Below are 14458 nucleotides of genomic sequence, written 5' to 3'. Positions count from 1 at the left end.
CAGACACGGGGAGGACGTGCAGACTCCGCACAGACAGTGACCCAAGCCGGAATCGAACCTGGGACCCTGGAGCTGTGAAGCAATTGTGCTATCCACAATGCTACCGTGCTGCCCTTGAGAACAAATAAATCTACACTATATCATTTTACCTTAATCCATGTACCTATCCAATAGCTGCTTGAAGGTCCCTAATGTTCCCGACTTAACTACTTCCACAGGCAGTGCATTCCATGCCCCCGCTACTCTCTGGGTAAAGAACCTACCTCTGATATCCCTCCTATATCTTCCACCTTTCACCTTAAATTTATGTCCCCTTGTAATGGTTTGTTCCACCCGGGGAAAAAGTCTCTGTCTACTCTATCTATTCCCCTGATCATCTTATAAACCTCTATCAAGTCGCCCCTCATCCTTCTCCGTTCTAATGAGAAAAGGCCTAGCACCCTCAACCTTTCCTCGTAAGACCTACTCTCCATTCCAGGCAACATCCTGGTAAATCTTCTTTGCACCTTTTCCAAAGCTTCCACATCCTTCCTAAAATGAGGCGACCAAAACTGCACACAGTACTCCAAATGTGGCCTTACCAAAGTTTTGTACAGCTGCATCATCACCTCACGGCTCTTAAATTCAATCCCTCTGTTCATGAACGCGAGCACACCATAGGCCTTCTTCACAGCTCTATCCACTTGAGTGGCAACTTTCAAAGATGTATGAACATAGACCCCAAGATCTCTCTGCTCCTCCACATTGCCAAGAACTCTACCGTTAACCCTGTATTCCGCATTCATATTTGTCCTTCCAAAATGGACAACCTCACACTTTTCAGGGTTAAACTCCATCTGCCACTTCTCAGCCCAGCTCTGCATCCTATCTATGTCTCTTTGCAGCCGACAACAGCCCTCCTTACTATCCACAACTCCACCAATCTTCGTATCGTCTGCAAATTTACTGACCCACCCTTCAACTCCCTCATCCAAGTCATTAATGAAAATCACAAACAGCAGAGGACCCAGAACTGATCCCTGCGGTACGCCACTGGTAACTGGGCTCCAGGCTGAATATTTGCCATCCACCACCACTCTCTGACTTCTATCGGTTAGCCAGTTCGTTATCCAACTGGCCAAATTTCCCACTACCCCATGCCTCCTTACTTTCTGCATAAGCCTACCATGGGGAACTTTATCAAATGCCTTACTAAAATCCATGTACACTACATCCACTGCTTTACCTTCATCCACATGCTTGGTCACCTCCTCAAATAATTCAATAAGATTTGTAAGGCAAGACCTACCCCTCACAAATCCGTGCTGACTATCCCTAATCAAGCAGTGTCTTTCCAGATGCTCAGAAATCCTATCCTTCAGTACCCTTTCCATTACTTTGCCTACCACCGAAGTAAGACTAACTGGCCTGTAATTCTCAGGGTTATCTCTAGTCCCTTTTTTGAACAGGGGCACGACATTCGCCACTCTCCAATCCCCTGGTACCACCCCTGTTGACAGTGAGGACGAAAAGATCATTGGCAACGGCTCTGCAATTTCATCTCTTGCTTCCCATAGAATCCTTGGATATATCCCGTCAGGCCCGGGGGACTTGTCTATCCTCAAGTTTTTCAAAATGCCCAACACATCTTCCTTCCTAACAAGTATTTCCTCGAGCTTACCAATCTGTTTCACACTGTCCTCTCCAACAATATCGCCCCTCTCATTTGTAAATACAGAAGAAAAGTACTCGTTCAAGACCTCTCCTATCTCTTCAGACTCAATACACAATCTCCCACTACTGTCCTTGATCGGACCTACCCTCGCTCTAGTCATTCTCATATTTCTCACATATGTGTAAAAGGCCTTGGGGTTTTCCTTGATCCTACCCGCCAAAGATTGTTCATGCCCTCTCTTAGCTCTCCTAATCCCTTTCTTCAGTTCCCTCCTGGCTATCTTGTATCCCTCCAATGCCCTGTCTGAACCTTGTTTCCTCAGCCTTACATAAGTCACCTTTTTCCTCTTAACAAGACATTCAACCTCTCTTGTCAACCATGGTTCCCTCACTCGACCATCTCTTCCCTGCCTGACAGGGACATACATATCAAGGACACGTAGCACCTGTTCCTTGAACAAGTTCCACATTTCACTTGTGTCCTTCCCTGCCAGCCTATGTTCCCAACTTATGCACTTCAATTCTTGTCTGACAACATCGTATTTACCCTTCCCCCAATTGTAAACCTTGCCCTGTTGCACGTACCTATCCCTCTCCATTACTAAAGTGAAAGTCACAGAATTGTGGTCACTATCTCCAAAATGCTCCCCTACTAACAAATCTATCACTTGCCCTGGCTCATTACCCAGTACTAAATCCAATATTGCCCCTCCTCTGGTCGGACAATCTACATACTGTGTTAGAAAAGCTTCCTGGACACACTGCACAAACACCACCCCATCCAAACTATTTGATCTAAAGAGTTTCCACTCAATATTTGGGAAGTTAAAGTCTCCCATGACTACTACCCTATGACTTCTGCACCTTTCCAAAATCTGTTTCCCAATCTGTTCCTCCACATCTCTGCTACTATTGGGGGGCCTATAGAAAACTCCTAACAAGGTGACTGCTCCTTTCCTATTTCTGACTTCAACCCATACTACCTCAATAGGGTGATACTCCTCGAACTGCCTTTCTGCAGCTGTTATACTATCTCTAATTAATAATGCCACCCCCCCACCTCTTTTACCACCCTCCCTAATCTTATTGAAACATCTATAACCAGGGACCTCCAACAACCATTTCTGCCCCTCTTCTATCCAAGTTTCCGTGATGGCCACCACATCGTAGTCCCAAGTACCGATCCATGCCTGAAGTTCACCCACCTTATTCCTGATGCTTCTTGCGTTGAAGTATACACACTTCAACCCATCTCCGTGCCTGCAAGTACTCTCCTTTGTCAGTGTTCCCTTCCCCACTGCCTCATTACACGCTTTGGCGTCCTGAATTTCGGCTACCTTAGTTGCTGGACTACAAATCCGGTTCCCATTCCCCTGCCAAATTAGTTTAAACCCTCCCGAAGAGTACTAGAAAACCTTCCTCCCAGGATATTGGTGCCCCTCTGGTTCAGATGCAACCCGTCCTGCTTGTACAGGTCCCACCTTCCCCAGAATGCGCTCCAATTATCCAAATACCTGAAGCCCTCCCTCCTACACCATTCCTGCAGCCACGTGTTCAACTGCACTCTCTCCCTATTCCTAGCCTCGCTATCACGTGGCACCGGCAACAAACCAGAGATGACAACTCTGTCTGTCCTGGCTTTTAACTTCCAGCCTAACTCCCTAAACTTGTTTATTACCTCCACACCCCTTTTCCTACCTATGTCGTTGGTACCAATGTGCACCACGACTTCTGGCTGCTCCCCCTCCCCCTTAAGGATCCTGAAGACACGATCCGAGACATCCCTGGCCCTGGCACCCGGGAGGCAACATACCTTCCGGGAGTCTCGCTCGCGACCACAGAATCTCCTATCTATTCCCCTAACCATTGAATCTCCTACAACTATTGCTTTTCTATTCTCCCCCCTTCCCTTCTGAGCCCCAGAGCCAGACTCAGTGCCAGAGACCTGGCCACTAGGGCCTTCCCCCGGTAGGTCATCCCCCCCAACAGCATCCAAAACGGTATACTTGTTTTGAAGGGGAACGGCCACGAGGGATCCCTGCACTGTCTGCCTGTTTGTTTTTTTCCCCCTGACTGTAACCCAGCTATTCTTGTCCTGTACCTTGGGTGTGGTTACCTCCTTGTAACTCTTCTCAATCACCCCCTCTGCCTCCCGGATGATCCGAAGTTCATCCAGCTTCAGCTCCAGTTCCCTAACACGGTCTTTGAGGAGCTGAAGTTGGGTGCACTTCCCGCAGGTATAGTCGGTGGTATCCCTCACCACCCACATCCTGCAGGAGGAGCATGTAACTGGCCTAGCCTCCATCCCCTCTTACCTGACAGAATATAGCTGCCCTGTGGACTAATTAGATCTCCGCCCTCCGACCCTGCTCCCAGTCAGCTACACTTTCTGTAAACTCCTGGCTCTCTTCGCACTCTTTGCGGAAATGTCAGAAACAAAATGAAAGGAGCACCTTACTCCCTCCTCACCTAACTCCCTCGGTCACCAAACTCTCACTATCGCACTCAAATGCACCAAATTCAGCACTCCCTCGGTCACCAAACTCTCACTATCGCACTCAAATGCACCAAATTCAGCACTCAGTGCAAACAAAGTCTGCACTGTAGGGGATCACTTTTATACTGTTAATCTAGCCTCTGAAAACCTGGCCTAATCCAATTCACTAATTAACAAGCTCCAGCTGCAAGTGCCTACAAGTAGAAGCCTGTTTAAAGCTTATTGAAAATTCACCTTCTTCTAAACCAAACAGCAACTTTTAAGTTAATTAACTAAATAAAAAGACTAAACTTTAGATAAAAATGAAGCCTTATACTCCCTCGGTCACCAAACTCTCACTATCGCACTCAAATGCACCAAATTCAGCACTCAGTGCAAACCTAAATGTGGAAGCATTGGAAAGGGTGCAGAGGAGATTTACCAGAATGTTGCCTGGTATGGAGGGAAGATCTTATGAGGAAAGGCTGAGGGACATGAGGCTGTTTTCGTTAGAGAGAAGAAGACTAAGAGGTGACTTAATTGAGGCATACAAGATGATCAGAGGATTGGATAGGGTGGACAGTGAGAGCCTTTTTCCTCTGATGGTGATGTCTAGCACGAGGGGACATAGCTTTAAATTGAGGGGAGATAGATATAAGACAGATGTCAGAGGTAGGTTCTTTACTCGGAGACTAGTAAGGGCGTGGAATGCCCTGCCTGCAACAATAGTGGACTCGCCAACACTAAGGACATTCAAATGGTCATTGGATAAACATTTGAATCGATTTCGGCGGGAGAACAGCTGGTGAGTCAGTTTCAGCGGGAGCCGTGCGGAAGTGGCTGCTGGGAGGTAAGTCTGTCCTTTAAAAGCACTTGTCTTTGCAGGGGCAGGCCAGTCGATTTTGGCGGGAGTGGAGCTGGCTGGTTAGTCAATTTCAGCAGGAGCTGAGAATTTTTCTTTTTTTTAAATTAGTGTTTTAGGCGGGAACAGGAAGTCGACCCGCGGACGTCTGGGAAGACCCTCACCAATAAATTCTGGTGGAGAGGAAACCCGAGACACTACACGTGTAGTGTCTCCCACCCGCCCTCCTCCTCTAACCTAATAATAAAACCCATTGGTCTGAGGTAAGTACCATATTTTATTATATTATTATTATTTTTTATAAAAAATTTAATTTAGTTGTTAGCCAGATCTTGGTAGAAAGTTAGAGGAATGGCAGGGAAGGGAGTGCAATGTTCCTCCTGCAGGATGTTTGAGGTGAGGGATGCAGTTAGTGTCCCTGCTGATTTTACCTGCAGGCAGTGCTGCCATCTCCAGCTCCTCCAAGACCGAGTTAGGGAACTGGAGCTGGAGTTGGAAGAACTTCGGATCATTCGGGAGGCAGAAGGGGTCATAGATAGCAGCTTCAGGGAATTAGTTACACCAAAGATTGGAGATAGGTGGGTAACTGTAAGAGGGACTGGGAAAAAGCAGTCAGTGCAGGGATTCCCTGCGGTCGTTCCCCTGAGAAACAAGTATACCGCTTTGGATACTTGTGGGGGGGACGACTTACCAGGGGTAAGCCATGGGGTACGGCCTCTGGCACGGAGTCTGTCCCTGTTGCTCAGAAGGGAAGGGGGGGGGGGGGGGGGAAGAGGAGCAGAGCATTAGTAATTGGGGACTCTATAGTCAGGGGCACAGATAGGAGATTTTGTGGGAGCGTGAGAGACTCACGTTTGGTATGTTGCCTCCCAGGTGCAAGGGTACTTGATGTCTCGGATCGTGTTTTCCGGGTCCTTAGGGGGGAGGGGGAGCAGCCCCAAGTCGTGGTCCACATTGGCACTAACGACATAGGTAGGAAAGGGGACAAGGATGTCAGGCAGGCTTTCAGGGAGCTAGGATCGAAGCTCAGAACTAGAACAAACAGAGTTGTTATCTCTGGGTTGTTGCCCGTGCCACGTGATAGCGAGATGAGGAATAGGGAGCGAGAGCATTTAAACACGTGGCTACAGGGATGGTGCAGGCGGGAGGGATTCAGATTTCTGGATAACGGGGGCTCTTTCTGGGGAAGGTGGGACCTCTACAGACAGGATGGTCTACATCTGAACCTGAGGGGCACAAATATCCTGGGGGGGAGATTTGTTAGTGCTCTTTGGGGGGGTTTAAACTAATGCAGCAGGGGCATGGGAACCTGGATTGTAGTTTTAGGGTAAGGGAGAATGAGAGTATAGAGGTCAGGAGCACAGATTTGACATCGCAGGAGGGGGCAAGTGTTCAGGTAGGTGGTTTGAAGTGTGTCTACTTCAATGCCAGGAGTATACGAAACAAGGTAGGGGAACTGGCAGCATGGGTTGGTACCTGGGACTTCGATGTTGTGGCCATTTCGGAGACATGGATAGAGCAGGGACAGGAATGGATGTTGCAGGTTCCGGGGTTTAGGTGTTTTAGTAAGCTCAGAGAAGGAGGCAAAAGAGGGGGAGGTGTGGCACTGCTAGTCAAGAGCAGTATTACGGTGGCAGAGAGGATGCTAGATGGGGACTCTTCTTCCGAGGTAGTATGGGCTGAAGTTAGAAACAGGAAAGGAGAGGTCACCCTGTTGGGAGTTTTTTATAGGCCTCCTAATAGTTCTAGGGATGTGGAGGAAAGGATGGCGAAGATGATTCTGGATAAGAGCGAAAGTAACAGGGTAGTTATTATGGGAGACTTTAACTTTCCAAATATTGACTGGAAAAGATATAGTTCGAATACAATAGATGGGTCGTTTTTTGTACAGTGTGCGCAGGAGGGTTTCCTGAAACAATATGTTGACAGGCCAACAAGAGGCGAGGCCACGTTGGATTTGGTTTTGGGTAATGAACCAGGCCAGGTGTTGGATTTGGAGGTAGGAGAGCACTTTGGGGACAGTGACCACAATTCGGTGACGTTTACGTTAATGATGGAAAGGGATAAGTATACACCGCAGGGCAAGAGTTATAGCTGGGGAAGGGCAATTATGATGCCATTAGACGTGACTTGGGGGGGATAAGGTGGAGAAGTAGGCTGCAAGTGTTGGGCACACTGGACAAGTGGGGCTTGTTCAAGGATCAGCTACTGCGTGTTCTTGATAAGTATGTACAGGTCAGGCAGGGAGGAAGGCGTCGAGCGAGGGAACCGTGGTTTACCAAGGAAGTGGAATCTCTTGTTAAGAGGAAGAAGGAGGCCTGTGAAGATGAGGTGTGAAGTTTCGGTTGGGGCGATGGAGAGTTACAAGGTAGCGAGGAAGGATCTAAAGAGAGAGCTAAGACGAGCAAGGAGGGGACATGAGAAGTATTTGGCAGGAAGGATCAAGGAAATCCCAAAAGCTTTCTATAGGTATGTCAGGAATAAGCGAATGACTAGGGAAAGAGTAGGACCAGTCAAGGACAGGGATGGGAAATTGTGTGTGGAGTCTGAAGGGATAGGCGAGATACTAAATGAATATTTTTCGTCAGTATTCACTCAGGAAAAAGATAATGTTGTGGAGGAGAATGCTGAGCCCCAGGCTAATAGAATAGATGGCATTGAGGTACGTAGGGAAGAGGTGTTGGCAATTCTGGACAGGCTGAAAATAGATAAGTCCCCGGGACCTGATGGGATTTATCCTAGGATTCTCTGGGAGGCCAGGGAAGAGATTGCTGGACCTTTGGCTTTGATTTTTATGTCATCATTGGCTACAGGAATAGTGTCAGAGGACTGGAGGACAGCAAATGTGGTCCCTTTGTTCAAAAAGGGGAGCAGAGACAACCCCGGCAACTATAGACCGGTGAGCTTCACGTCTGTAGTGGGTAAAGTCTTGGAGGGGATTATAAGAGACAAGATTTATAATCATCTAGATAGGAATAATATGATCAGGGATAGTCAGCATGGCTTTGTGAAGGGTAGGTCATGCCTCACAAACCTTATTGAGTTCTTTGAGAAGGTGACTGAACAGGTAGATGAGGGTAGAGCAGTTGATGTGGTGTATATGGATTTCAGCAAAGCGTTTGATAAGGTTCCCCACGGTAGGCTATTGCAGAAAATACGGAGGCTGGGGATTGAGGGTGATTTAGAGATGTGGATCAGAAGTTGGCTAGCTGAAAGAAGACAGAGGGTGGTGGTTGATGGGAAATGTTCAGAATGGAGTACAGTCACAAGTGGAGTACCACAAGGATCTGTTCTGGGGCCGTTGCTGTTTGTCATTTTAATCAATGACCTAGAGGAAGGCGCAGATGGGTGGGTGAGTAAATTTGCAGACGATACTAAAGTCGGTGGTGTTGTCGATAGTGTGGAAGGATGTAGCAGGTTACAGAGGGATATAGATAAGCTGCAGAGCTGGGCTGAAGTGTGGATGAGCAGAGGGATCTAGGTGTCCATGTACATAGATCCCTGAAAGTTGCCACCCAGGTTGATAGGGTTGTGAAGAAGGCCTATGGAGTGTTGGCCCTTATTGGTAGAAGGATTGAGTTCCGGAGTTGGGAGGTCATGTTGCAGCTGTACAGAACTCTGGTACGGCCGCATTTGGAGTATTGCGTACAGTTCTGGTCACCGCATTACAGGAAGGATGTGGAGGCTTTGGAGCGGGTGCAGAGGAGATTTACCAGGATGTTGCCTGGTATGGAGGGAAAATCTTATGAGGAAAGGCTGATGGACTTGAGGTTGTTTTCGTTGGAGAGAAGAAGGTTAAGAGGAGACTTAATAGAGGCATACAAAATGATCAGGGGGTTGGATAGGGTGGACAGTGAGAGCCTTCTCCCGCGGATGGATATGGCTGGCACGAGGGGACATAACTTTAAACTGAGGGGTAATAGATATAGGACAGAGGTCAGAGGTAGGTTCTTTACGCAAAGAGTAGTGAGGCTGTGGAATGCCCTACCTGCTACAGTAGTGAACTCGCCAACATTGAGGGCATTTAAAAGTTTATTGGATAAACATATGGATGATAATGGCATAGCGTAGGTTAGATGGCTTTTGTTTCGGTGCAACATCGTGGGCCGAAGGGCCTGTACTGCGCTGTATTGTTCTATGTTCTATGTGGACAATAAGGGAATAGTGTAGATGGGCTTTAGAGTGGTTTCACAGGTCGGCGCAACATCGAGGGCCGAAGGGCCTGTACCGTGCTGTAATGTTCTATGTTCTAACTGCGACAAAACCTCCTTCATTTTTCAACTCCAGCCCCACTGCAGTGTAAGGCAAAATGTCGTCTGCCTTGTCAGCTGCTGGTCGGGACACGAGCGGGGGTTTAACTGAACAGTGGCTCTGTGGTTACGCAGCCCACAACGACAAATAAAAGTGTCCTCTTTCTAAATGATGCTCTGAACGGCTGGGACAAGACCTCGAGCCACCATCGGCAGATTCCGAGCGGAGAGTTTTACTAACTGGACCAGATAGTAGTTTACCACCAACCAGACACCAGCTACCCCCCCCCCCCCCCCCCCCATTAAAAAATTCAAAACCTGCTTTCGGGCCAGGACTCCCTGAGCTATAGTCACACCCAGGCCAACGTCTGCACAATTCATCTCAGGGTCCAAAGGAGCAAGGACACGGGGTCAGACAGAAGCATCATGGCAGCTCGGGGAAACCTGATCAGGTTCTTCAGCTCAAATGAGGTCTTCTCGGGCCATGTTGACCCCCGCCACCTCCCCGCACACCGCTCATGTCCCCCCCCCCCCCTTTGACAACAACTGAAAACCGCCGCAGAAAGGAGCAGAACGCAGTATGTGGCGCCCAGGGCGGAAGTCAGCACTGGGGGGGGGGGGGGGGGGCTAAGCTGCCAATGGAGGAGGGGGGCTGCGATCCCACAGACAGCGAGGTAGCGAACCGCGTTGGAGGGATGGCCAAGGGCAGCAGGGCCAGTTTGCGGACGTCCCCTGAAGGGTCACATCCGTCCTGGGCTTTCCCGGCGTGGCAGAAAGCAAAGGGTCGGTCTCCACGGGTGGCCCGAGAGGATTGACGGGGCAGGAGGGCGAGAGCGGGCAGGCAGCCTCGCCGACCTCTTTCTGGGACCAGGGGAAGCTTTCGGACTGGTGCCAAGGAATGAAGAAAAAACATGTTTCCAGCTCAGATGCTTTTCCAAAGGAAACGAGACGAGAAGACGACAGACACGCTGACGGGTGATTTGAGGAGGTGGGTGTGGAGATAAATACCAGCAGAGAGAGGGTGGGCTGAACCATCTATTTTCCTACTGCACGTTCTGGCATTCGAAGGTCTCTCCAAGATAGATACAGTTACATTAATCACAGAATCAGAATAATACGGAGCAGAAGAGTCCATTCGGCCCATCGAGTCTATCCCCTGACCTGCCGACCTAACCCCATTCCCCAGCACTCGGCCCACAGCCTCGAACGTTGCGACGTGCCAAGTGCCCGGGTACTTCTTAAAGGGTGTGAGGCAACCCGCCTCTACCCCCCTCCCAGGCAGCGCGTTCCAGACCCTCACCCCCCTCCCAGGCAGCGCGTTCCAGACCCTCACCCCCCTCTGGGGGAAAAGGTTTATCCTCAAATCCCCCTCCTCGTCCCTCACCTTGAACTTGTGTCCCCCTCGTAACTGACCCTTCAACTGAGGGGACCAGCTGCTCCCTCTCCACCCTGTCCGTGCCCCTCAGAATCTTGTCCACCTCGATCAGGCCGCCCCTCAGTCTTCTCTGCTCCAGAGAAAACAACCCCAGCCTATCCACCCTCTCTTCATAACTGAAATGTTCCGTCCCAGGCACCATCCTGGTGAATCCCCTCTGCACCCCCTCCAGTCCAATCACATCCCTCCTATAATGTGGCGACCAGATCTGCACACAGTGCTCCCGCTGTGGCCTCACCAAAGTTCTGTCCAACTCCAACGTGACCTCCCTGCTTTTGTAATCACAGCCTCGATTGATAAAGGCCAGTGTCCCATGTGCCTTTTTCACCTCCCTATTAAGCTGCCCTGTTAGCGCTGAAAGAATAGACTTGTAAGTCACGGCAGTCGGCCAATGGATGTAAAATAGAAACATACAAGTTGGAAGGTACCAGGCCCGATCTCCATTACTGCTGAATTATTGCTGATGGCGGAGGGGGCTGGCCCTACAGGTTTGAGTGTTCCTGGGCCCCAGAGGGTAGAAAGTGAGCCAGATTCCATGATCCCGATTGCGATCCGGTGAACTTCCTGTCAGAGAGGCGTGCACGGTTGTCGGGCCTGGGCAGGACGGAGCCGCGAGGTGACGTTCTCCCTGGACCAATACCCCGCCAACTGTCCCGGACGGCGAGCAGGGGGGGGCTGCGCCAGACTGTCCCAGTGAGAGTCAGCACCGTCAACGGAAGGACGGGAGGGGGGGTAAAAGAAAATAGACCACGGTCTTTCCTTACAGGGCTCAGCTGCTCCTCCTCCTCCTCCTCCTCACTGCAGGTGTCCGATGACATGGAGGGCGGTTTGGTGCTCTCGGTCTCCTCCAACGCGCTGGAACTCACGATGGACACCGACACCACCTTACCATACAGATCGACAACCGCAAAAACGTTCTGGAGGCACGAGAATAGAGAGAGAGAGAAAATAAATAACGCAGCAAAACTAACATTCAAAGCCGAGGCCCCTTATTTCACCTTATTCCATCAACATTTTTTCCTGTTGCTTCCTCCCTCGTGTGCTCATCTCGGTTTTCCTTCAAGTACCCACCTTGGAAAGAGCACCCTTCTTAAGCGCACTCGACCCTATCCCCGTAACCCTCCCTAACCTTTTTTTTTGGACACTAAGGGAAATTTAGTGCAGCCAATCCAGCTAACCTGCACATTGGGCAGCACAGCGGCACAGCGGTTAGCACTGTTGCTTCACAGCTCCAGGGTCCTGGGTTCGATTCCCGGCTTGGGTCACTGTCTGTGCGGAGTCTGCACATCCTCCCCGTGTGTGCGTGGGTTTCCTCCGGGTGCCCCGGTTTCCTCCCACAAGTCCCGAAAGACGTGCTTATTGGGTGAATTGGACATTCTGAATTCTCCCTCGAACAGGCACCGGAGTGTGGCGACTGGGGGCTTTTCACAGTGTGGTGAATGAATTACTGCTACCATTCACCATTCTAATTGCATTACATTGTATTGTATTATGTTGATGCCCTTGTGGGCTCCGCCTGTGGCTTCGCCCCCTCGGGGGAGGTATATAGAGCTGCAGCCTGTAGGCGGCACTCAGTACAGAGCAGTCGCAGGCAGGCACAGATCTAGCGGATTCAAACCACTGTTCACTTCAACTCTCCGTCTCGTGTGAATTGATGGTCGCATCATGCAGTAACTTCATTGCAGTGTTAATGTAAGCCTACTTGTAACAATAAAGATTATCTTTGGACTGTGGGAGGAAACTGGAGCACCCGGAGGAAACGCACGCAGACACAGGGAGAAGGAATACCTTCTTGTGATGCATTTCGATTTGAAAGAAGACATTAATTGGAAACCTACCAATTTGCAAATACTTGACTGAGTGAATGGTCAAATATGGAACCTAAGGAAGGTAATGGTAATTAGGCCACACTTGGGAGTGTAGTGTTCAATTCTGGTCGCCACACTACCAGAAGGATGTGGAGGCTTTAGAGAGGGTGCAGAAGAGATTTACCAGAATGTTGCCTGGTATGGAGGGCATTAGCTATGAGGAGCGATTGAATAAACTCGGTTTGTTCTCACTGGAACGAAGGAGGTTGAGGGGCGACCTGATAGAGGTTTACAAAATTATGAGGGGCATAGACAGAGTGGATAGTCAGAGGCTTTTCCCCGGGGTAGAGGGGTCAATTACTAGGGGACATGGGTTTAAGGTGCGAGGGGCAAGGTTTAGAGGAGATGTACGAGGCAAGTTTTTTTACACAGAGGGTAGTGGGTGCCTGGAACTCACTACCGGAGGAGGTGGTGGAAGCAGGGACGATAGTGACATTTAAGGGGCATCTTGACAAATACATGAATAGGATGGGAATAGAGGGATACGGACCCAGGAAGTGTAGAAGATTGTAGTTTAGTCGGGCAGCATGGTCGGCACGGGCTTGGAGGGCCGAAGGGCCTGTTCCTGTGCTGAAAGGTCCTTTGTAGCAATGCTTTGTGCGAGGGGGTAACTTGTTCGGCAATTTTACAGGAATACAAGGCAGTGCAAGAAACAGGCATGGGCTGGTGCTGGACAACATTGGTCATTGGCTGGGTTTATAGATTGGCAAAAGGAAAGGTGACCAAAGATACTGACCAGCTTGACCGGCAAACCGGAACACTGTTACTGCCGCAGCCACTCAATATCCATGGTGCAGGAGACCAGGGAGCTTCCTCGAGTAGCTAGAGTCGCTGAGGAATATGGGAACAGGAGGTGGCCATACACACCATCTACCCACATTGGCTTTGGAACCTCCCCAAATGCAACAGTGCAAAGATGTGCCGGTTAGGGTGGATTGGCCGTGCTAAATTTCCCCTCCGTGACCAAAGATGCGCAGGTTAGGGTGGATTAGCCATGATCAATTTCCCTTCAGTGTCCAAAGATTAGGTGGGGTTACAGGGACACAGAGATAGGAGGGGGCCTGGCTGGGGTGCTCTTACGGAGGCTACGATGGGCCGAATGGTCTCCTTCTGCACTGGAGGGATTCTATGCGAAGTCTAGCAATGTCAGTTTTCAAATGTTCAATTGTCCTCCCACACGAGGCTCAGCGATTTTGCAGGGAGAGATTTCCGCTGCCCTTTTGGGTCAGAAAGCGCTTCTTGACATCACCCTGATCGGCCTGGCTCAAATTTGAAGGTTCTGCCCCCTGCCCCCTCCCCCAACCCAACCAGAGGAAATAGTTTCTCCCTATCGGCCCGACCGTGTGAGCTCAAAACCGTCCGCTCAACCTTTCTCGGGGGTCAAACTGGACGAGCAGGGTGTCCGCCCACACGGAGCTTCCAGCCGTACCTGGCTAACTGGCGGTCACTTACCTTGGCGATGCCCGCCGCCGCCACGCCCATGTCCTCTCCGTCCACTAGAATGTGCATGGTGTCATCGGCGGCACGCTTGACGCCAACCCGGTTACCGACCTGCAGCAAAGAGGCACAGAGTGGGCACTGTGGCAATCTCGGTCCGAGCCACGCGGCGCCGAGACGTGACAGCAGGAGTGGGTCATTCGGCCCCTCGAGCCTGCTCCGCCATTCAATAAGATCAGGGCTGGTCTTTTTGTGAACTCAGCTCCACTTACCCACCCGCTCACCATAACCCTTAATTCCTTTACTGTTCAACAATCTATCTATCTTTGCCTGAAAAACATTTACTGAAGGAGCCTCAATTGCTTCATTGGGCCGTGAATTCCATAGATTCACAACCCTTTGGGTAAAGAAGTTCCTCCTAAACTCAGTCCTAAATCTCCTTATTTTGAGGCTTTCCCCGACCAGTGGAAACAACCT

At 50.0% G+C, this 14458-nt stretch overlaps 1 protein-coding gene across 1 annotated transcript in view; it reads right to left on the bottom strand.

The window, feature by feature from the left end:
- The window catches only part of neurl4 (neuralized E3 ubiquitin protein ligase 4), a 203993-nt gene that overhangs the window by 63597 nt on the left and 125938 nt on the right, over nt 1-14458 (bottom strand). The window contains 2 exon segments of the mRNA XM_072493516.1: nt 11441-11593; nt 13997-14095. Coding sequence (XP_072349617.1) covers nt 11441-11593; nt 13997-14095 — 252 coding nt within the window.

Source organism: Scyliorhinus torazame, chromosome 31 (assembly GCF_047496885.1).
Source record: "Scyliorhinus torazame isolate Kashiwa2021f chromosome 31, sScyTor2.1, whole genome shotgun sequence".
Taxonomy (NCBI): Eukaryota; Metazoa; Chordata; class Chondrichthyes; order Carcharhiniformes; family Scyliorhinidae; genus Scyliorhinus; species Scyliorhinus torazame.
The sequence above is the reverse complement of the archived record's forward strand: the minus strand, read 5'-3'. Positions and strand labels throughout refer to the sequence as shown.